Raw genomic sequence first — 23,798 nt, forward strand, 5'->3', positions numbered from 1 at the left:
GTGACATTAAAGCCTCTGGAAACGTAAATGGAATATTAAAAATTTGCATAGAATATCAAAATGTAATGTTTAATCAAGCTTCAACAAAAATCTGAGTGAAAATAAACATCCACAACTCTCAAAAAATTCGGTTCAAAAACATCTTCTTTTACAGGTCAGAGCATTTCTCAGGACTGTGTGGGCGTGGCCTAACTATTTGATTGACAGGTCAAGAGAGAGTTCACAGCCTGCATGTTTGAGCCGTCTGACTCTGAATCTAAAGACATCAAAACTCCACAATCTGAAAATGATTCATTTACAATGGTCTCTGAGTGCTGAGTCACAGAATACTTCGGAATCAGGACTTCTACCATTTATTAGTTTTATCACTCCGTAGTCTCCGGGGCATCAGGACCATGTGACGCCCGGAGCAGAGGAGGCTGAAGTGTAGTATGTGCAAGCAGAGGAGCTCGGCTCCTGGTGTCAGACGGAGCTGTGTTAAACTCTGAGCTGTTTGGGGAAAGTTAGTGAACCGGTCCTGGGGAAAGTTAGTGAACCGGTCCTGGGGAAAGTTGGTGAACCGGTCCTGGAGAAAGTTAGTGAACCGGTCCTGGGGATAGTTAGTGAACCGATCCTGGGGAAAGTTAGTGAACCGGTCCTGGGGAAAGTTAGTGAACCGGTCCTGGGGAAAGTTAGTGAACCGGTCCTGGGGAAAGTTAGTGAACCGGTCCTGGGGATAGTTAGTGAACCGGTCCTGGGGAAAGTTAGTGAACCGGTCCTGGAGACATGAGCGGAGCACATGCCGGACTGCTTTAGCCACTCGGCACTCGGCCCAATGTTTCCCCAAATCCACCACAGTTAGAAAATAGAAGAATGACAACAAGCTGTCATCTTCACGATGGATGTGCAGACAGGGACACACGAGCACAGCGGTACAAAGAGCAGAGAGACAGCTACACAGACAGATTACAGACAGGACGGGAGCTGGCTGAGACGTCAGGAGACGGTCTGAGCAGGAGCAGAGTAGTTTTGTTGAACATGTGTGCACGTGACTCAGTGTTTCATTTCTGATTGGTTGGATTTTTATTACGTAATAAATATCAGGTTAAACCAGCCCTCTTAAAACCCAGTGTGAAAATGTGTTAAAAAACGTGATTGAACATTTTGAAAAATGGATCAAAGTTTAGTTCTCATATTTTTACATAGTTTTTAGTATTTACATATGGTCTGAAATATCATAGGTAGAAGGTTTTTGTTGATTTGGGTTCCCAGAGGCTTTAAAGGATGAAAGGCTTTTTTATGTGCTCTAAATTTGACCAGTTGTTGTAAAAACGTTATCCTCTCGTATTAGGAGTCCACGCTCTATGCCTTTGTAGGGCAGTACTAAAAACAGACTGCAGACTGTCGGTGCATTGATTCATTGGCTCTTAGTGCAGCACCACCTGTAAGGTAAAGAGAGGTATAAATAAACAAACTAAATGTGCATTGATTTGTACCTCCAGGAAGCCTGTGTAGGCTCTGACCGGCAGGTGAAACTTTGATGCGTTCGTGATGAGCAGGATGTTGCTGTCGATGTGAATGGAGGGTCGGACTGGCCGGAACAGGAGGGAGAAGATGTAACGTGACTCGTGCGGCGGGACAACGATGGCTGCGCTGAAGTTCTGCACCTGAAACAGAAACAGTGACGTCATAAAGAGGATCATTTATCAACATCATGACCCCCCTCCTGAATCACTCCGCTGACACTCACGTTAAACATGGTTTTGGCTTCTTCTGGCAGCGACACATTGTGTATGCAGATAGCAAAGCTGAAGGCGTTTGTGAGGAAGATGGGTCCGTCCACGGGGTCGACCGGGCTGTCCCTGATGTGGAACAGCGTCGCTGTGTGGTCAAAGCCTAGGTAGCTGCAGCAAGACAAGACAAAGCAGAGAGAATATTAATAAAACCTCTTTCCTCCTGTGTAACACAACTCCCCACTCTCCATGAACATCCACAGAGTGACTCACCCTTCTAAAACCTCCGCCTGGTACGGGATTTCAAGCTTGGAGTAAGTCTTTTCTTTCGCTTTAACTGTTATTTTTCCAGAGAACTGAAATGGCCTTCTTGCTTTTGAGGCTGCAATGAAAAAAACAAAAACACTCATCATTGAAACAGGCGATAAGTGCCCTGCGAAAACACGCAGGGCCTCACAAGAGGAAGTTGTGCAACACTTTTCTTTAAGTGTTAAAACCACCAGAGCACAGACATGATGGAAACTCTTAAAGCTACAGAATCAAGATCGTTACCCAGAAACAGTTGATGTTTATCACAAGAACAGGGACAGAACATGAACTTCTTTTTTTCATCTCTCACTCTGATATGTTTATAAAATTAGAACATAGTGCAAAGTGAGCTCTTAAAGGAGGCTGATGCCCATAGCGCTGTATGTATCATGTTTTTCTGTTTGTAAAGACTGAGCAGAGGAAGCTGACGTCACACAAGCTTTGCAGTTTAAATTTTCAAAACAGCCAATCAACCGTCTCCACGTTCAGAGCCTCCTCTTGCAGGAAACGGTGTCTCTAAACAGTTTGACTAGAGGACTGCATGTTTGCATGACAGAGCCTCCAATGTGATGCGATCATCTGATTTACGGCTGCTTTAGGACATGAGTGTGAAAAGTTTCTGCATACTCACCATCAAAGCTAATACTTGCAACTTTGGTATATCTGCTCTCTCCTGCTTTCAGCGTGACTGCTTTGAAATCTACTGTGACGGCTTCGTTTGATGGCGTTGTGCGTACACTCTGTGAAGACACATAGACACAAGATGATGTTACATTAAAGGTTGACTCGGCTGTTTAATGCTTTCAACGGACTGTGACAGATACTTACGGTTATTGGAACATCTTTTGTTCCTGAGTTTAAGAGGTGCAGGTTCAGGACTTTTGGACGATCTGTGACAGAGAAAGAGAGAATGTGAGCAAAGTCACTTAGAAGAAGAAGAAGAAACTGCACAATGAAGCTTCTTTTTGTGAGACTAGTTACCTTGTGACCGTAGTGTCCCGAAGTCAAGCATCTCTATTGAGGAGTAAATACCAGGGGCTGCAGACAAAAAGAATAAATAAGAAAGTGTTCTCTCGACAGGAGAAGAAGAAAAAACGTCATGAAATGAGTGTGAGTTTTAAGGTTTAGTAGCACACCTGATGTGACCTCCACCTCCACAGGGAGGATGATGAACTGCTCCTCGTTAGGAGCGTTGGTTTTGATTCTGATGAAAGCCGTGTGGTTGTCGACGTCTCTCGACGAGAAGCTGGCTCTCATCACCCCCTTTGTCTCGAATGGAGGAATCTCCTGCAGGGAGGAGGGGAGAGTGAGTGAAAGTGTCACAAAACTCTAGCCTCTTTCAAACATGCAATCAACTCCAGAACATGTCAGGATGTTATCCGGTAGGGCTGCACGTGTGGATGCAAACAGCTTTGTTTTTCAGCCTGACTTTATGCAGACTTCTTCCTGTAAGGCTCCAATAAAATGTCTGCACACACAGCAGGTAATAGTCTGAAGTATTCACCACTGCCAGGTGAGCATGGCACGGTGATGATGTTTATTTCAAGGGCGACGCATGCAAGGTGAATAAAAACATCAAGGCTGTAGAAGGAGGATCGTTCATAAGAGAACATGTCTGCACACTGTGACTTCCACAACTTTTAAAGTCCTATGTGAACATGTGTGAAAGGGAAACTCTAGAAAAAGTCAGGTGCAGTCAGTCCTGATCTTTTCTGGAGTATAATGTGTGTGCATGTGTGAAAAGGGCGTCTGAGTGATGAATCGTACCCATAATTTCCCAGTGCCTCCTTGTTGGCCTGTGGGAAGCTCTAGATGTAGATCCCCACCGCTGGAGTACATCTCCACAACCTGAAAGAAGACAACATGACACAGTAAGACAAGGAACAGGAACACAATTACTACTTTAAGTGCTCTACTCTGGACTCTACTCTTCCTTAGAGTCTCAGACTGTCAGAAAAACATAAAGCTCCTTTAATTTAAAACTGATCACAAAAGAAAAGGCATTGCTTCACATTCAAACAACATTTCCACTTCTTCCTTTATTTTAACAGTTTTTGGTAACGTGTCTCAGAGAAAGAGTCAGCTGTTCCATATATAATCTTTCTCTACTTTGTTTGTCTTCACAGATAGTCGCGGCTCGCTGTTGGAAGGAGAGCGTCACAGCCACAGAGCCTGAAACAAACGTGTGTCCCGTGTTTGGGGTGCAATGTCTGAGCTCTGGTTCGGGCTGTTATTAAGGTATTGATTACCTCACATGAATCAGGTCTGCAGTGTTTCTGTCATTCCTTTAAAGCTTCATCCACACGGCTAACATTTGGTTTTAAAATGCAGAACTTTTGCCACATTAAGTCCTTACACCGATGAAACTCTTGGGAATCAAAGCCTCAAAAACTCTGCTGACCCTGTTCTGTAATAAAAAATGCATATATCTTATTTAAATCAATTCTAATCGCATTAACTTCCACTCTTTTCCTTTTTATCATTGTCTTTTTTTCAAGTGTCTCTATTTCCAAACTTATCAACAACTGCTCCTTACTCTGAATTTGATGGTTTATATTCCATAATCTTTCAATAAAGCCTTTGTTCCTTATGTGTTTTCTTTAAAAGTTTTATCATCATTGTTTGTTTTGAATGTCACTTTTTTTTTATTTGCAAATAAAACATTAATTAAAACAAAAGTGTGTATGACAGAAAAACAAACTTTCAGACACGATGACATATCAGTGTTTTCTACACACAGAGTCCCTTGGCAGGTTCACTGCCTGAGTATATTTGCTTCTAACTGTTCTATCACTTTGTTTCGTTTGTAGTAGATCCTCATCTGTGATTAACTAACGGACAAACTCAACTCGCTATCTACGCCTTGCAAGTAGCTTCTTCACGCACGCTCTGCAGCTACTCAGAGACAGAAAGACATCCTCTGATATGTCCAAATCAAAATGCAACATCAAGTCCTAAATAATGGCCTTCTTAAAGGTGACATATCATGCAAAATTGACTTTTTAATGGTTCTCTACCTGAGATATGTTTCCCTGGCATGTCTACAAACCCCCCGAAAATGAAAAAAATCCATTCTGCCCCGTTCTGATTTCTCCACCTTTCTGTAAATGTGTGTGAAACCAGCCGTTTCAGACTTCAGTGTTTTTCATACGTCATAACGACATCCGGTCTGTAACGGAAGTCAGAACTCGGAGCTTGTTCAGCCCATAGACTGTATAAAATACAACTCAACCCCTCCTCTGTTTTTCATTACCTTCACACATGTGTGCTAACAAGGAGCTTAGGAGGGAGCCATGCTAGTTGTAGGCTGTCTTAATAAACACAAAGGTCGGTTTTACTCCCCACGTCTGCAGATTTGAAGATCTAGTGGATGATTATTATTTATCATGGATAAGTGCTAGCGCTAGTTAGCATAGCCACATAGCTACATGTTCGTAGCTGTGTACCAAGACACACCTCTACATACTGATAAATAAAACAACAAGAAACACTAAATCTGTGACCAATCCTTCAGAAAGGTCCTGCTGCAGGCGCCTCTCTGTCTGCTCAGATTCTGGATCAGATTCAGAGGGTTGAAATAACGTGATCTCTGAGCAGCCGTGTATATTCAGCCAACATGTAAACATTAGATCAACATGCTGGAGAGCTGAGGCCACATCCACTTCCTGATGGGGCATGGTCAGAGAGAAAACAGAGTGTTCTGAACAGGGCTGAAGAAGAGGGTTTTTCAGGTATCCCAAAATTTGATTTCAAAGTGTTTTTTTGAGCAATAAACTTTAAAGACATGTTTTGGGGACCTCTTAGACCAATATATATTGATGAAAAAAGCGTGATATGTCACCTTTAAGCCATTTATAATAACGCAGGCAGCTTGTTGGTGCAGAGCATACAGCACATGATGGTTCTGTGAGAATCGTGCTCGTCTTTTCCTACAGCCTCTTCCTGGAAGCAAAACATTGTTGGTCCCTGCAGCCTTAGCATCTGCCAAGTTCTCACAGCCTTATTGAGGTACTGAAAGAGTATCAGAGACTCAATCAGGTAATGTCCAATTTTATTACCCGGCTGTCTTACTGATCTTCCAGTTGTATAAGATGCTTGATTCTGATTGGTTCAAAACCCCTTGATGACGGTTATTAACTCTCACTAACATGAGCAACACCAGAGACAAACTGATCACACGTCATGTTAAATCAATCCACAGAAAAGAGTTCAGACACATTTAGCTTCTGCTTGTTGACACCATAGACCGTAAGGTGAGGTAAAACCGTTAGCTTCTGTTAGCATCATGTTGGTAAACAATGTGGCTAAAACATTAGCTTCTGTTAGCATGTTAAACCAGCAGGATACGGATGTTTTCATATTGAATCCTGTCCATCAATATGATGAAGGAGCGGAGCAGGTGAGAGAAACTTTAGGTTAGTGATCTCTACAAAGAGAGTTAAACCATGAGCGGTGGTGATGATAGCAGCAGGGTTCAAAGTTGTGACATTAGTTTCTTTTTAAAGGTGTGTGAACCACAGAGCTCAGAGAAGAAGGAGAGCTGAATGAGGACAGTTTCATGTTCAATCCACCACAACAGGCAGAGAAGAATCCATCACCATGGAGCGATCACTGACGAGGAATCACTGGGACTATTTTTAAAAACTGGAAACATAAATCATTTAAATCCATAAAGTCATCTTTAATCAATTTTTTTAACAACATGTTTGTATTTTAAGTGAGTAGCCGGTTAATAATTGGATTCACATCGGGGTCTTGTTTCACCCTGTAGGGATTCTTTTTCCCATAACAACCTGCTAACCTTACATTATCCCTTACTTAATTAATTGATAAACAAGTCCAAAGTGGGGCGAGTCAAGTCGAGCAGCACCATGTGATAAAAAATTAAGAGTTTTTATAACTATTAGATATACAGAAGAGCCCAAGTTACCTGCAGTGGTTCACTGTACGGGTTGTGGATGTGTATTAGAGGCGAGAAGCTGCTGTTTACCGGGACTCGAGCCCCGATGAAGGGCCGCAGTCTGTAGGGGTTTGGGATACCGACCCCAAAAACCTTCAGGACGGAGAGGAAAAAGAAACATGAGTCACATTTCACCTCAGACTGATCACTAAACGGATATGAGGTTTATATCTTACCTGGTATGTAAACACTCCATGATGTGATGTGTTAATAAATAAAGTGTTTTCTACATTCCCGACTACTCGAGCGAGGAACACGACGTCAAACGATGTGTTCCCTCCCGGTGGAATTATCTGTTGAGAGAAGACAACAAACTTTATTTTTACGACAACAAGAGCTTCTTCTCAGAGTTATGCACACACACACACACACACTGACCCACAAACAGCTGGGCTAATAGACCTTAAGGACTCAATTCTACAACAGCTGACCCCAAAGGTTGGCCACTATGAAAACATTACAGCTACGCTCAAGCTTTAGCATTTTGGTGGCGACTGCTTTTTGACCCACGATGTCTCGACTTTCTCCGCCTGTAGTGACATGAATGTGCACCTAAGAGCTCAAGAATTCAATTCCTGATACCTTAAAAACTCCTAATTCGTCCACTGCTTGAAAAAACTCTTGAATCTTATAGTCTTCATCACGCCTCCAAACAGGTTTTTTAACCTTCACCTCTCTTCAGGGCTGAGACGCTTTGTGAATAACATCAAACTTTAGTAGAATCGTCCTAACTTCAAGGGGAAGTTTTACGAACCATTAATCAAACTTTTGCGGTGTCTTGTGTTTGAAAACAAAAGTGACGAATGTTCTAAGTTCATGTAGCGGCACAGGCGAGGACAGGGATCTTTCTGTGTCACTTTCTCTCCTGCAGAACGTTCAGAGCGTCCAAACGTGCAGATAAAGAGGAGTCAAAGAGCAGAGAAGAAAACATGTGCCACATGACTGTGAGAAATTCACCGCTTACCAGAAAGAGAAAAAAAGGAGCAAATGATAACGATTGTAGAGAGAGAGATGCACTCTGATCTTTATTAATTATTCATTGAGGCAGGTTGTTTATCTGTGACCGTCTTCAAACAGGAAACAATAAACAAGCTGCGGCTTTTTCAGCCCCATTAGGTTTCAGAAGTGTGTGTATATATATATATCCTGCTACACTTGAAACACTTTCTTCTAATGTTTCACCAGTAGTAGAAAATGAACGATGTTACAACAAGTTCTCAAGCTTTTCTTCTAATCTTTGCGAAAAAATGAGAGATAAAAGAATCAAAACTTTGCTGTGTTTATTCTGAAGTCATGCTAAAACTCTAAATAAGTTAATAAGTTAGAACTAATGTGAAGTTCAAGACAGAAGATCAGTTTGTAGAAAACTTCACCAACGGACCAATCAAATCTCTCGATCACAACGCTATATGAGAAGTGAGGGGGTGGAAAGTTCAGAGGGACACTTTGTCCTTCCTGTGTGATTTTACAGACATATTTTTAAAAGTTGTAAAGCGGGGGGGGGGGGGGGTATGTGTTTTTCAAAAAAAATATATATTTTTTTTCAAGTTTTTAAGCTCTGGTATCATCCTACAACAGAGACCGATCAAAGCACTGAAACCTTAGAGTTTGTGCATTTAAAGGAGGTTAAATTAAGCGTGCTTACTCATTCCTTTCAGTTATATGTTCATATTCATTTTAAAAAATGTCATGCCTCTTCGTTTGATGTTGTCAGAACTGCAGCTGAATTTTTATGACCGAGGCTCCCAAAGTGGGGTTCGCAAAACACTAATAGGGGGTCGCGAGGTGACTTCTGGAATGTTTTTTTTTCTTTTTAAGTAGTCCAAAAGCGCATATTTTACCCATCATTGACAAAAATATTGACAAAAATAGAAGTTTGGTTGAAATAAAACTTTTTTTCATTCGTTTTCTGCCTTTCTTTGTTGCCAGATGACTCCTGAGGTTAGTTAACAGTGAATTAACAAAAGCATGGGAAAACACAGCAATGTGCATACAAGCAAATTTTCTGCAGACCAGCTAAATTAAGTATGCAACATTTAATCCCTTTGGAGGACAGTTAGGGTTGCTGGTCTTTGGAACCTATGTTTCTGGGTCACAGTCTGAAAAGTTTGGGAACCCCTGACTTAGACTATTATACAGGCCAGAAGAATACACACAGTGACTTAATAATAGCAGGAGTTAAATAGCTAAATGAATAAATATAACCCCTACATGGGTACTCACACTTCACCTTCTCAGCTCTTCCTTCATTTTTCGATGCATCTGCTACTTGAAAGTAATTCTAAGTAAACAACTGCAGAGCACTTTGAGATGTTCTTTAAGGCCAGAAGAGGAAAAAAACATGCACTAGATGTCCTGTATCTCAGCTTTAATGTTGCAGGCACGGACTGTTCGAAAAATAGCAACATTGTATTACATTATACTATTTTATTGTGTCTCAGGGCAATACTTTTTCTGAAACTACACAGTGTTCCTGCCTCAGTTAGAAAGTTTACATTTGCAGTAATGTGCCTACAGCGATGAAACTGGTCCGTCCTGTAGAGAGTCTCCTGGCGCAGTACCAAAAAATGATTGATATGAGAAGTTGTCACATGACAAAGTGGTGAAGTATCACATTACAGCTCAGAACACATCTGTAAGACTCTTACTCTTTACAGACACAAGAACCTGCTCACACTCTGTTTTTTTACTTTTAGCTTCTACAAGCAGGAATCTGTTGCACAGGGGGTACGGAGGCAGAGCCTGCACCTTTAAGAATAAAGTTCCTCAGCATAAAAATGAAGAAATTCCATCGTCATCTTCATTAAATAATATGAGGAGAAATGTCTGTACAGAGGGACAGGGCTAAAAATCAAACCATGTTGCGGCCCTCTGGTGGCACTGCATTGAAAACATACATGACTCTGTAGTGGAAGTCACTGCATGAGCTCTCAATCACTTCCAAAAACCATTGGCTGTGAGCACAGTTTGTTGCTGCTACAAATGCAGGTTAAAACTGCGACTTCTCTGAACCCAAGCCTGCTTAAGATGGACTTTGGTGAAGTAAGAAAACCGTCTATGACATTCTTTTTTGGAAACCACGCTGGACGCTGCATCCTCCACTCCAAAGAGGAGAGGCACCACCCAGTAAACAGTTCAAAAGCCAGCTACAGCGAAGCCATGGGGATGCATCAGTGCTTAGAACATGGCATACACATCTTGGAGGGCACCATTAACGCTTAATAGTGTTTTGAAGCAAAATATGCCGCCATCCAGACGGGAGGCCTTACATATTTAAGTAAGACAATGCCAAACCCCAATCTGGACGTATCACAACACTATGGCTCAGTAGTAGAAGAGTCCAGTTGCTAAACTTGCAAAACATACAACAAAAGAGACCCTGGAAGCTGAAATATTATATCAGGAAAGACGGGGACAATTCACTTTCCAAACTCCAGAAACTGGTCTCTTGGGTTCAGATACGTTTACAGAGTGTTGTTAAAAGAAGAGGTGAAATGGATTAATGATATTATTCATCATTTGACATTTGAGAAAAAAACAATACGAGGCAATGCCCAGAAATGTTATGACATCTGGCAACCTTTCTTAACTTTTATAGGAAAAATGGATGCTAAAGATATTATAAATTAGAGCTGATGACCCCACCACATTACAGGTAATCTCTTATTTATTTAATTTCTCTTATTTATTTAATTTCTCTTATTTATTTAATTTCTCTTATCTATTTAATTTCTCTTATTTATTTATTTATTTATTCTTATTATATGTGTACATGCATACATGTGTGTATGTGTATACATTTGTGTGTGTGTATGTATGTATACATAAAGTATCTTATTTATTTTATTTATTTATATTTTTTTGTCTTCTTATGATTTATTTGGATTTCTTCTTTTACTAAGTAGGGTACATTGGGAAAGGGGCTCTGCTGAAGCTATGGGGGGCTGTTTCGCTGTTCAAAAAATGAGACATCATTGATGTTTGTATGTTTGTTTTTGTATAACTATCAAAAAAAAAACAATAAAAAAACCTTGACTGAAAAAAATAAATAAAAAAAATAAAAGAAGAAGTGAAGCAACACAAAGGTAAACATACTCCTGACCCAACTGTTTTGAAACTTGTTGCTGGCTTCAAATTTAAAATTAGCATTTATTTTTCATAAAATATGAAATGTTTGAAAGACATGGAGCGACGCCTGCGAGCTAGTTCAGGCAGACAACTCGAGCTGCAATGCCATACACGTCACATGTCCCACTCTCTTATCCATCATCCAATCCTGCCCTCTGCCTCTCAAATTGGCGGTCTATTTAAACTGGGAAAAAGTCTCCCATCTCTCCCTCTGCCTGTCAACGACTCTGCTGCTTCATGCCATTGCTGATATTTTCTTCTTCCCCGCCGCCTCCCCAGCTTCCACCTGCAGGCTCCGGGGGTGTTTAGTATGTTTTGCTCATCACTCCTCAAAGTCTGCATGTAAACTTATCTGCAGGGAGTGATGAGGCCGGAGCCTGGGCACCAAACATGAATATGTATTTGCTGCTACAATAAACAATTTAAACGTGAGTTGTCTGACTGAAATGTTGTTAATTGCGTCAGGACTTCCCACAATCATCAGCGCCTACATACGGCTGTTTCATAGTTTTATGTTCCAGAGTACAAAAGGTTTAAAGCAAAAACAGAAAGCAAACTCTACCTGGGAGACAGCAGGATGAACTGCATTTATTTTATTAAAGGGAAACCATGTTATTAAATTGTCATGTATCATGATGCCACATGAGGTATGGTATTCCAATAATGTCAAATCAACATCTGCCAATAGAGCTGCACCTCAAATAACAGGGTCATCTGCATTCCCAAAGTTCTTGGAAACAACATTTAAATTGGCTGTAAATTCAAGCTGGTTATAAAACACCCTGATATTAAAACTGGTGTCCCTTTATGACCTACGAAAAGACGACACCATCAGTAACAAAACTAGTCCTACATTTGAATATGTCGCAAACAGCTACTCAAGCTTAAAGTTTCCCTAAAGAGCTTTAAAATCAAAACATTAGTGCAGAGAAAATGATTTTAAAATGATAAGTACTTACCCTATTCTGGAAAAAGGATGCATGAAAATGTGCTGTTGTTGCTGATATCGATATCAAACTAATTTCCTCTGAGCTAGGATTGTGTAAATAAACTTTCTCCATTTTTGGCATCCCGACGGGCCTGTGAAGAAGAAAAGAAGCCATTGTCAGAGCAGGTAAACAATAACTTACTTTAGCATAAGATCCATTTGAAACATATGACCTAAATCTCTTGTGACAAAGAAGTCTCAATGACACTGAAGGAAAAGTTGTGACTAATAAGGGTTCAAGCAGAGAATGAAAAACAAAACTGTCAGGTGTGACAACGTGTCAAGATTTTAGAAGCTGTAACAACAGAAGAGTTATGTCACAAGATTTTAAAGACAAGAGGACAGACAAGAAACCTGAAAAGGGGTCAACAAGTTTGGAGTCATAAAAATTCCTTTCAAGACAAAAAATGGCAAACATAACCTCCCTATGTCAATACTCTACGCTGTGATTAACTGTCCTCTGTACACACCTCTGGGTCACCATCATGGTTTATTGTAAAGACGACATAAGTAATTTTTCATGTTATAACCAATTAATCATTTATATAGTGCTTTATATCACTGCCAACCAACATTCAAAGCATGCCATAAATGGCTTTGATTTTCTTTCTTCCAGGCAGCCTGTGGTTTCGTTTCTTTTGATAAGGGATGAAAGTCAGCTCATATAAACTTGACACTTGGAGAAACTTTATCATCATTTAAAATCATCAAACAACAAAGCAGCTTTGTCTGCAGAGGAAAGGAGGTTGCATGGATTTAATAAGGTGCAGTTAAATGTGTAGAAATTTGTCAAGCACCGCCTGACCTGACCTTCTCTATCCAATGTCCTGTCTCTCTCAAGCAGGGATGTTTCGAAGAGACTCATTTCCAAGTTTAAACAGAAATTCAAATCCTGACTAGCTGATTAGACTGAAGGCAAGAAAGAACTCAACAATAAATACTGAGCACACTTTATTTAACTGCTAGCAGAGTCTGCAGGTAAACAATGTCAAATTGGTTTGCAGAGTGTGGCTACCAATAGCAGAGCTAGCACCACCAGCCTTCAGGATGTGGGCTTGCTTCATGCAACTATTTCATGCTAGCGTTGTAAAGGCTCTGATTTTAAGCTTATTTTTCAAAATATCTTCTTTTGATAAATTTAACAACACTGTTTTCTTGATTTAGTCTGTTGTTCAAAATTAAAACTCACTTCCCAGCCACAGTTAAACTTAATCTTGAATGTGATCATGCTTGTTTCACTAAGTTTGAATGAATTTAGGAGAACTGTTAAATGTAAAATGCATTTAATCAAATCTAAATTAACATTTTTTACATTTTGGAAATTGTGCATACGTTTTATTTCCCAAATCAACATCAGAATCTGATTTAAAGTGCCTCCTACAGCCCTTTAAAGTGCCTCTATGGGTATAAGCGCCACTGTTTGCATGGTTCTTTAAAACACACGTGAGGTAAATGCAAACATGTCCTTCATCACATACAGTGCATGTGGAGTTGAGCCTCTGTCTTCAGGCTGATTTATTGAGGCCTCTAATCCAATCCTGCCTTTGTATCCAGTCTATTAGAGCCGGGGTGAGAATTTCTCAAGGTCTCATTTTCACGCCCTCCAAACTTTCACAGCTGATAAGTGGATTGTTTATTGAGGAAGGCTGAGACAGCTGCACCTCCGGCTGTGAGTTGGTGCAGACGGGGAGCTCCTGAGTCATTTGCACTTTGCACCCTGCTGAGGTGTGCTCTACTTGAAGCTGGGTCATACGACATGGGTGTGCACCCGCTGTCAGGGAGGAATGTGATCTATTTAGTCTGGCCTGGGTGAAGCTGGGCGCTGGCACAGGCCATGAAGAATGTGGTTTTGTTAAGTGCATTGGAAGCTTCCTCAGCAGTTCAGTCATTGTTGACGAGCCGGGCTGTGTCACCTCAGAGAGTCTCAAGTTATAATTTACATATTTAAAGAGCTTTGGGACACATGTACTAACACAGAGCCATTTAATTTACACCAGACAAAACATTGATGACGTATTTCAATTAAATGAGAACAATGGATTAACTGTAAAAGCTGAAGATTTCTGCCTAAATGTGGGTGCAGCTCATAAAGTTCTGAGTTTTCACATGACATCTAAAACTACTAAGACTCAAGAATTTACACCATACGAGTAAAAAAACAATCTGGTCTCGATATAATTCATTGATCTTAATAAAATCTTGATTATATCTTTGTTGAATATTTTAATAGAGACGTTTCCCATAACAATCTGTGCTTTAGGGCCTGTGTCCACTGACGGCGTTTCTTAAGCTGGAGGCCCATATTTTCTATTAAGTGTTTTTGAAACTCCCAAAAACACCCTTGGCGTTGAAGGTGTTTTTCGCTGCATTCTTAGATGGAAATAGTTCAACTATTGAGAAAATCCCCGCACTTGTTAATCACACCTCTCTATCTCTGACCAATCAAAATGAAGAAGGGATGGGGCAGCTGGTAACAACAACAACAATAAAGGTCTGTACAAAGCGGAAACTAACCACACTCACATTGTTGAGGTTACAATTTCCCAGTCTAAAGCTAATGCTAATGCTATCAGTTGTTTGCACCTTTTCTTGGTAAGCTTGTCTTGAATAAAAAGAGATATGACACATATTTTCATATGACAGTCACTACTACGTGTTAAGTTAGGACAAGGAAAAACTGTTGATAATGCTCTGAAACTAGGCGTGGGCACTGCCAGCGCACAAAAACATGCTGTTGGTGGACACAGGCCCTTAATAAGAAAGAGCAGAACTCAGAGAAATAACAATGAAATTAGGATTAAAAACACAAATGTTATCTTTTTATAATCAAAACAGATCATGTAAGGTCAGAATAAAAACTGAAAATAAAATAATTGTATACACTTGAGCATTGATATTTATTTATTCTACCGTTTACATGTCAATATTTCTGACAGTGAATAATTCTGCGTTGTTGTTTTTTTAACACCAGATTACATCCAGTTATCTACATTCAGCTATTTGACCCCTTCACATGACAGGTAGAATCATAGATGGTGCAACCTGTCTCCTACTTGCAGTAAAGGAAAGTATTCAATCGAAACCTCTTATTGTGATTGTAGCAGCAGAGTCTTGCTAACACGAGGTATTTGAATTTTCCACTAGGTTTTGCAAAGGTTGTTTAATAAATCAGAGGATGTGTGAGAATAACAATATTTGTGTCACAGGTATTGTTTGTAATTCTGCCGTCTTATTTTTTAATTGGCTTAAAGTTGATTTGTAAAATGAATTTGATTGCTGCTGCTTTTTGATAAGCAATCAAAAACCTTGAACCGCAGTTTATTCTGGATTTATTTGTCAAAACAAAAAATCATTCAGGCTCCTTTGTCTTTAGGGCACAGTCTGCTGATACACTTTTATTCTCTTTGTGGCCATAAGACAACTTACAACTGCACTACAACTTTATTTTCCAACACATTTAAAGCACTGTCATTGTTTTTATTTTGTTATAAGTGATCATTTTAAAGTTTCTTTTTATGCCATTCTTTGTCTTGAACTCAGAAGAACTAAAGGGAGCATCTCAAACAAAGTCAAGTGTAGTAAAACAACAGATAACACAGAACCAGTTCGTTGAATGAGTGTAGGAACGTATCAAACACTCACTGTTCGTGAAAGTCCAACATTGGAGGTTCGAATCGTATAGGTCTGCAGTTCCCACGGTGCGGGGACGTGCTGTGAGAGACAGGAAAATGTGACAGCAGCAGCAGAAACAGCACGGCAGGAAGAATTGTATCCATGTTTGTGTGCATTTCAAGCAAATTAGAGGATAAACACACAAACACAGATGCCACAGACTCTAAGCTACGGTGCCATCGTTGTGCAGTGCGATACGTCCAGGCGTAATAACTCCATGATCATCCACAGGCCGAGCGAGGACCGACCTTCAGAGTGAGGTGTTCTCTCACATGAAGACAACACCTTCACTAGTCTGGTCTAAGTACACAAGTAAAACCAACCAAACCTGTCAAGCAACAGGTGGATCCCAACAATAGGCAAGGCCGTCCCTGACAGAGAAGCTGCCCTTTTTTTTGGTGTGGCTGATATGCAGCAGAGCTACGTAATGAGAGCCTTTATGTAAATCACCTGCAAAGAGATGTTCATCATTTACACAGGTGTGGTTTGTGACACAGCTTCAAGTTATTCAGTGGAAAAACAAACAACTGAATGTGCAGACTCACACCTGGGGAGAAAGTTTACATAGTATTATTCTCTCTTCTGTGTGTGCACTATAAAAGATAAATCACTCTCATTTTAATCACCCCAATGCCACCCTAGAGTCAGACAATTTAGCAGAGATCAATTTCACCTATTTACTACCAAGCCTCTGCGTACAGAAGCAGACAATAGCAGCAGCAGTGTGCTCCAAAGGCAGAGCTCGCTGGAGATGGATGGATTTCCATCCCCTGAGGGTGGCAGTAATCCACACAGAGCCCCAACCAAGCAGTGTGTTCCTCCTGGATAATCTCTCATCTGCAGCCTGTGGGCACTTCTCTCATTAATATAACAACTACTGACAAAATTCTTGTGGGATTAAAGATTCAAATGGATCCTGGCTGTGAATTCTGTGTGGCGTTTTCACTCGGGCGCTTCAGAGCTAATGTGTTGAATGTCAGCGATGTAATTGGAGTAGCTGGGGAGATCACAGGGAGGGCTGCTTCCTCTAGGAGAAGATCTGCATGTGTCCACTGACAGGCTGCACTGAAGACAAGTGCATTTTAAACAAAAAATATGTAAAAGGCATTTGCTTCCTCTTGGAGTGACAGGCAAAAACTGCACAAGAGCAAACACTGAAAACCCTTTGTTGTAATTATTTCCTCTTCTTTTACTCAAACACTTCAGACTGGCTTTGAGGAAAAGAGGAAGTTCAGCTTTAAAAACAAAAAATGAATCAACACAGCAGAGCCCCCCCTGCCCCAAAGTACAGGGAGTGGTTAGGCTATGCCTGTGCGAGATAACCATTTTAAGGATGAGAACACAGAGTACAAATACTGCGGGCTCGCTGCATGCTGGAGCCAGACAAAACACACATGTGTAAAGTAAGGATGGGGCACTGATGTCATGTGGTCACGACACAAAAACTGACTGACCCTGGTCACAGAAACCACTTTGGACTTAAATGTTTGTACATGATGGACATGATTCAACCTGAACCCTATCTTTACACATTTTGGAGTCTTAGTGGCTGAATGGATAAAAGTTTTAAATTGGTCATGTAAATTAAATCAAGCCAGTGACCAGAAAAATGTGACAAACCACTTCAATTGTTTGTTTTTGCAACTGGCAAGCAGGTTATTCCAAGTCTCTAACACTTTACATGAAATGCACTGCACTAAAGAAAGAGAGACGTTACATTAGACTACATTAGGATGTGTTCTGAACTAGGGATGACCGACCCGCCCCCAAATCAACACTGTGGTCTGTCATCCTCAGGACTGAAACACACACACTCACTTTGATTTTAAATTGCACTATAGCAAAGTTTTTGAACCGTTTAAAACTGTATTTTTTTATTTTTATTAGGTTACTTCTTATCTTTTTCTAGCTTTCCTATGTGTATCTGTTGTTGTTGTTGCTATCGTCTGAGAGAGAAACCCAATATCAAATCCTCAGCATGTCAGGTGCATACTGCAGTTTATTTGACAATGTAGAAGACTTTGACTTTGGACAGTCTTCAATATTACTGGGGAAACACGTTGTTTGCCCACAACAAAGTCCAAGTAAAGTCCTTTCTCTGTGCGACAGTCTCTTTTTTTTCTTTACGCATGTTCCTGCAACCGACCGGCACCTGATTACAAAAGTTGGCTGTGCATGGTCAGTCCAGTTTAGATTAAAACTTTGGATTTCTAGTTTTAAGTATTAGGAATTGCTACAAAGTTATGTTGTGTTTACACAGCTGCATTGGGTGCAGGAGGATGAAGACTGTCCTGCAGCAGTGTTTTCAACCTGAGGACACTCACAGGTACTGCATTTTAGTTCAACCTGATGAACAGTGTTGCTGGTCATGGAGGCGGTGTTTCCCCCTTGTATTAGATTATTTGCATCATAAATTGCTCTTCTCTTCCTCCTTTTCTACTTTGGTAAATGTGGCCAAACTTCAGACCTCTGTGCACATTCAGCCTTCCCTGCAGCCGACTGACCACCAGATTTCCTCTTGGTGTAGTTTATCACCTGTGGGCCAGTGATCCAGTCTCATTCACAAACTTGATTAAACCATTGATGTATGTTTGGATGTTTTGGACCGCTGATTTGATTTAAATGACTTGACTTAAGATGTAACGCCACATTAAAGGACCTACAAACTCGTTTATCATGTATAATAAAAGGACGAAGATTCTGTGAAGTCACCCATCTGTTTCTGTAGCCATTCGTCGGCGGGTGCCATATTGGAAATGCTGAACTCAACATAACTGCTGTTGAGCTAGTGTAAGGTAAAGAGGTGGGCCTTCAGCTTCCTACAGGGTGCCCAACTGTCAATAAAGTCAGTTATGTCCTTATCTGGCCAAAACTCAAAGGTTGATATCTACAGTGTGAGCCGAGAGAGAAAGGAGCTACTCAGACTCCACTCGTCTTTTGTACCAGGCTGTAAACATGTTTCTTTCTGCTGTAAAGATCAGCTTTTGAATGGGTGTGTATGTGGTTTCCTGTGTTTCTGCAGCCAGTTCTCAAGTGGATGCTTGATGAACTGCAGTTTTCAGCACTTCCGCATCGGCTTCATATTTTAAAGCTGGGGTTGGTAGTCAGATTGAGATCTACTATTTGTTATACTGGTTAAAATGATCTTTATCTTGTGTATGCTCTGGATAATGGTGTACTGTTTTAACCCATAACATTTCACTTTCTTAAGTTTTGTATTTATTTCAATTTATTTATTGTATTTCATATTATTTATTTTATCATTATTATTATTTATTCATTTGTTTTTATTTCATTTCATTCCATTGTAAGGTTTTGATATTAAGTTGTATTCCCTCTTAATGTTACCATGGGTGGGGGATTCTATTAATCAGTATATGTCATCACTGTGAATTATTAGTATTGTATTGAAAAATTCATAAATAAACTTTGTAAAGATCTTTCTGTCCTGATGGTAATCAACACATAATGTGTTCTTAAAAAAGAGGTAAAAAAAGCTGCTATCTACAGCCGGAGTAAACCTGGGAAAACACCAACCAATCCCTGCCATCAGGAGCCAAATGATGAAACCAATCAAGACGGAGTCCTGAGGAAATGCTACATTCAAATTCATGCTAGTTTTCTGTGACTACCAACCCGAGCTTTAAGGCCGGAGGTTGCCGCTTGGTTTTAATCCACATCCCTAAACAATAACAGTCTTAATCATTTGACTGCAGCTACAACTCAAATTTCTTGAGCCGATTTGTCACTAAGACCTCCAAAATATGTCCAAAAACCACACATCTGAAATACTAAAACTCTCTTCACATACTGACATATCTGTTCTGTATCGCAGCATTGTGGTGCACTCATTCAACAGCTCTTCAACAATCAGTAAAGTTCTCACAGAGCTGAGATATGAGAGTCTGACGTCTGAGTGATACTAGAAAGCAAACTGCAGCTTTCCTAAGCCCCTCCTGGAGCAGCTATGTGTGTCTCTGGTCTCTCAGTGCTGACTTGGAGGCACAGTGACCTAACCAGGAACACTTGTGTTGCTCTGCTGATTGAAGCAATCATAAAACAACACAACCATCTGCCCACCTATTTGTCTGTCTGCTGTCCTCCCGACTCCTCCTCGTCACTGAGGGTCCAAACTGTCAGACCCACATTAGCTGCCTGCGCTCTCTGAACCTGCTAAACTCTCATGTCAGGGGTGGAGGGGGGTCTGGTTGAACGCCAGGTGACACAAACACACACACTGAGGACTCATGTCCCAAACAGCACATGTTTCAGAGAGCTGAGGGGGTCAGGTGTGATCTCTAGAAGAAAAACAGGAAGCTGCTCTTTTGCAGCTCTTACTACACATTATGTCACGCTGTTCACCGGGCTTGTTGGTTAGTTTGTACCACTTCAAGCGGTTGTTGTCAGCTCTGGCAGCTTCTGATGTTGATGCTCAAGCTTCTTATTTGTGGTTGTCAACTGATACTTTGATGCCAGCCACATGCAATAAAAATCAAGCTTGTTAGCCTTGTTGAAAAAATCTTTGCTGCTTCACATGACAACAGAGCCCGATAGTGCATTCGCCAATTTGTTAAAGTGTAATCGTAGCAGCATATGTGTTGTTTTCCACTTTGTTTGTGCAGGTTGTGTTAAAGTTGGACGTGCTACAAATGGTGCTGCTGTTGTTTTGACTATTTGGTTTAACAGCTCCTCAGGCTGTACCCGTCTTCCTCTTTATGTTGCAGCACTTCAAAGATAGAGCGCCTCCCACTCTACAATTACAGCCTTTAACTACACAGACATGGTTGTTTGGAGTTTGAGGGGCGATTTAAAGAGGAATTTGATGAAGTCAACTTACCTTTGTTGATGATATAAACTAAAATCAATGTCAGACTCCGCCTGCAAAGAGAGAAGAAACATGAGCAAATATTTTAATGTCATTTAAATAAGGATAACTTGATTATACTGCGAGTGAGGCAGCTCATTAGCAAATCAATGAATGGTCTTATTTCAACCCTCTGTGCTTGTGTGTCTGTGGAGAACGAAAGCGAACACACTCACCTGTAAAAGGCCTCCTTCACCAAAATGTAAAACTTCTAGGATTGTGTCCGACTGAATGAAAGCTGCAAAAAGAAACACAAACAAGCACATGTCAGTGTTCATCTTCACCAAAAAAGAGGACCTGAGTGTTTGTAATTTCAGCACGGTGCAGAAAATGTTACACTTTTGCTAGAAGAGGAAACTACAGCAGAGCTCCACGGTTCTAAAAATAGCCCCCTCATAGTAACTCCTCCCAATTCTCCAAAGCCAAAGTCATCCCTCAGCTCTGCACACATTTTCATGAACCGCAGAGTTATATTACCGGTGCAGATAACTCCATGCATGAACTTTAATCTTGTACTTTCAGAGCAGAGAAGGGGCTGAGATCTGAGTTCATATTCTGTTCTGCTTGGTGTCTGAAGAAGCACTTAATCTGCAGCTCTATACTTGGCAAACGTCGAGGGCTGAACTTGAATAATCAGTCAAATCGGATTTGGCAGTTCAATACAAAGCTTTTTTTGTCAGTTTAGTGCCACACCAAAGTCCTCTATAAGTCCAAATGAGCCTCATGTTTAACCTGTAAGACACACCCAAGCTGCTGGCCTACTTTCTCACAACTCAAATCATGTCACCGTTTCCTTTCTTTGATATATCATTTTACTGGAGCGCAGAGAAACACAGGAGGAAGCTGAGCTAATGTGAAACAGAGTCTGGCTTTCAGCTACAAAAGTTCTGTCTACCTGAAACTGCTTTAATCAGTGTTTTCTTCACTTTTAATTACCTGTTCAGTTTGTTTTGAACAACAGGAGACTCATGCTTTAAATTCAGAAAACCTCTTTAATAAAAGAGACCAAAGGACTCCTGAAAGAGGGGCTGTGAGCTGAGCAGCTACAAACAAGCATGTGACAGCTGAGCTCACGGCGTCTCTCTGCATCCTGTGTGATCTCCATTTACAGATTCTAGCATGGATAGTGTTGTTGTTTCCGTTTGAGGCACATTTAAAGTCTGAGTAATTGACCAATCGTGCATTAACAGGGCTCGGTCTATGCAAGAAGTGCAGTCTGTGTGGAGAGCAAAAGCAGAAACACACGCCGACATAATGACATGTCAGCTTCCGTAACAGGTAATCTGATGGCATCTATTCATCTCTATAAACACATATCTGCATCCAAGTGCTAACAAACCGTTCCAGACATTTCAACACTTAACACAGTGTTGAAAAAGCCAATCAGTGTTTAGATGTCTTGACTTCCTTCAGAAACGATCTCTCCATTCAACAGACAAACTTTCCAGAAGTTGTTTTCTTCTTCCCTTGAGGACAGACCTAACAAAGTTTGCATTTTTACCCTTTTAAATATTTGCATCATGGTGTTGTTACAACTGAAAAACTGAATCGCAAAAGAACTGGTTTCTCATTCAGGCTTCAGGCTTCAGGCTCATACCATAACTTTAAACAGATGAGCAGCACCATCGAAACTAAGATTTCATCAGAGGTAGGGACGGGACCATAGACTGTATAATAAAAGGACATAGTATCCGTGACATCACCCATCTGTTTCTGAGGTAGTGTGAGGTAAAGAGGCGGGCTTTGAGCCTCCTAGCACAACAGCTACAGTGTTCCCACCTGTCAATCAAGTCAGCTGTGCCTCTCATTATGGAAAACCCATAATCTTAATATCTTTGAAATTGCTGCTTTATGAAAAAATGTACCCTACGTTAGGGCTGAACGATATATCGTTATCATATTGATATCAGGATATGAACATTCAAGATATTCATTTCGCAAAATCAACGATATCAACAAGAATGTCCCCGCTCGCCCTGCATGTATGCTTGCTCTTACATGTACAGCTAAGGCCAGCCAACCACAAACCTCATTTCATGCTTGCCGTTGATTGACAGCTGAAGCCAGCCAATGACAAACATCAGAGGGAGGGTGCGAGGGAGACAGAGACACACACTCACACAGACGCTACACACAGCTGGGAAACCAAAAGAGAACCTTGAGAAACACTTTTCAGAAAATGGTTCGGACGCTGGACAAATGTTACAAAATACCATCCCCAACATATTTAATCAAGTGGCCATTCCCAAACTCTACAACCAATGTAAAAGGAAAGTTTAATCTGAGCTCCCTGAAATCGATCATTCTGCCACAACCACGGACCTGTAGTCGAGCCAGACAACCCAACCTTACATCAGTTTAACGGTCCATTCTATAACAACAGAGACCCGATTTCTGCAGACGTCCTTCTTCCCTGGGGAGCATACTGGGATAATATAGCACATGAGATGAGAGGTGCATTAGTGGACTGGGGTTTGAAGGAAGACCAACAGGTTTGCGTGACCACCAATAACGCATCCAACATGATAAAGGCTTTGGAGGTGAATGGCTGGAGGCGGCTTCAGTGCTTTGAACACAGGCTGCACCTGGCGATAGGTACGTTTAACTATGAAGGGTGTGTGTGTGTGTGTGTGTGAGAGAGAGAGAGAGAGAGAGAGAGAGAGAGAGAGAGAGAGAGAGAGAGAGAGAGAGAGAGAGAGAGAATTCTGAAAAAAAATGTGCACATTGGCTTCAATTCTCGTAGCTAGAGGTTGCTGCCACCCGAACGGGACAGGTGTGTGTGTGTGTGTGTGTGTGTGTGTGTTTGTGTGTGTGTGTGTGTGTGTGTGTGTGTGCGTGTGTGTGCGTGTGTGTGTGTGTGCGCTTGTGTGTGTGTGTGTGCGCTTGTGTGTGTGTGTGTGTGTGTGTGTGTGTGTGTGAGAGAGAATTCTAAAAAAAAAAAGTGCACATTGGCTTCAATTCTCGCAGCTGGAGGTTGCTGCCACCCGAACGGGACAGGTGTGTGTGTGTGTGTGTGTGTGTGTGTGTGTGTGTGTGTGTGTGTGTGTGTGTGTGTGTGTGTGTGTGTGTTTGTGTAGTATTCGAATAATTGCAGAATAGATGTTAATAATTAGTATTTTGTCTTGAGATGTCCATCCCTAATAAGAAGACAACCATAGACGATGA

The 23,798-nt window shown here is 41.0% G+C and overlaps 1 protein-coding gene across 1 annotated transcript in view; it reads right to left on the reverse strand.

Annotated features, from left to right (window-relative positions):
- tmem131 (transmembrane protein 131) overlaps positions 1 to 23,798 on the reverse strand; it is a 58,567-nt gene that overhangs the window by 29,467 nt on the left and 5,302 nt on the right. Inside the window, exons 2-15 of the mRNA XM_034702651.1 lie at positions 20,810 to 20,871; positions 20,607 to 20,647; positions 15,740 to 15,808; positions 12,069 to 12,189; positions 7,158 to 7,274; positions 6,952 to 7,074; positions 3,789 to 3,869; positions 3,158 to 3,308; positions 3,003 to 3,059; positions 2,850 to 2,911; positions 2,653 to 2,761; positions 1,986 to 2,094; positions 1,730 to 1,883; positions 1,476 to 1,646 (exon numbers count right to left, since the gene is read on the reverse strand). Coding sequence (XP_034558542.1) covers positions 1,476 to 1,646; positions 1,730 to 1,883; positions 1,986 to 2,094; positions 2,653 to 2,761; positions 2,850 to 2,911; positions 3,003 to 3,059; positions 3,158 to 3,308; positions 3,789 to 3,869; positions 6,952 to 7,074; positions 7,158 to 7,274; positions 12,069 to 12,189; positions 15,740 to 15,808; positions 20,607 to 20,647; positions 20,810 to 20,871 — 1,427 coding nt within the window. The remainder of the gene's footprint in view (positions 1 to 1,475; positions 1,647 to 1,729; positions 1,884 to 1,985; positions 2,095 to 2,652; positions 2,762 to 2,849; positions 2,912 to 3,002; positions 3,060 to 3,157; positions 3,309 to 3,788; positions 3,870 to 6,951; positions 7,075 to 7,157; positions 7,275 to 12,068; positions 12,190 to 15,739; positions 15,809 to 20,606; positions 20,648 to 20,809; positions 20,872 to 23,798) is intronic.

The sequence above is a fragment of the Notolabrus celidotus genome, chromosome 2 (genome assembly GCF_009762535.1).
Source record: "Notolabrus celidotus isolate fNotCel1 chromosome 2, fNotCel1.pri, whole genome shotgun sequence".
Taxonomy (NCBI): Eukaryota; Metazoa; Chordata; class Actinopteri; order Labriformes; family Labridae; genus Notolabrus; species Notolabrus celidotus.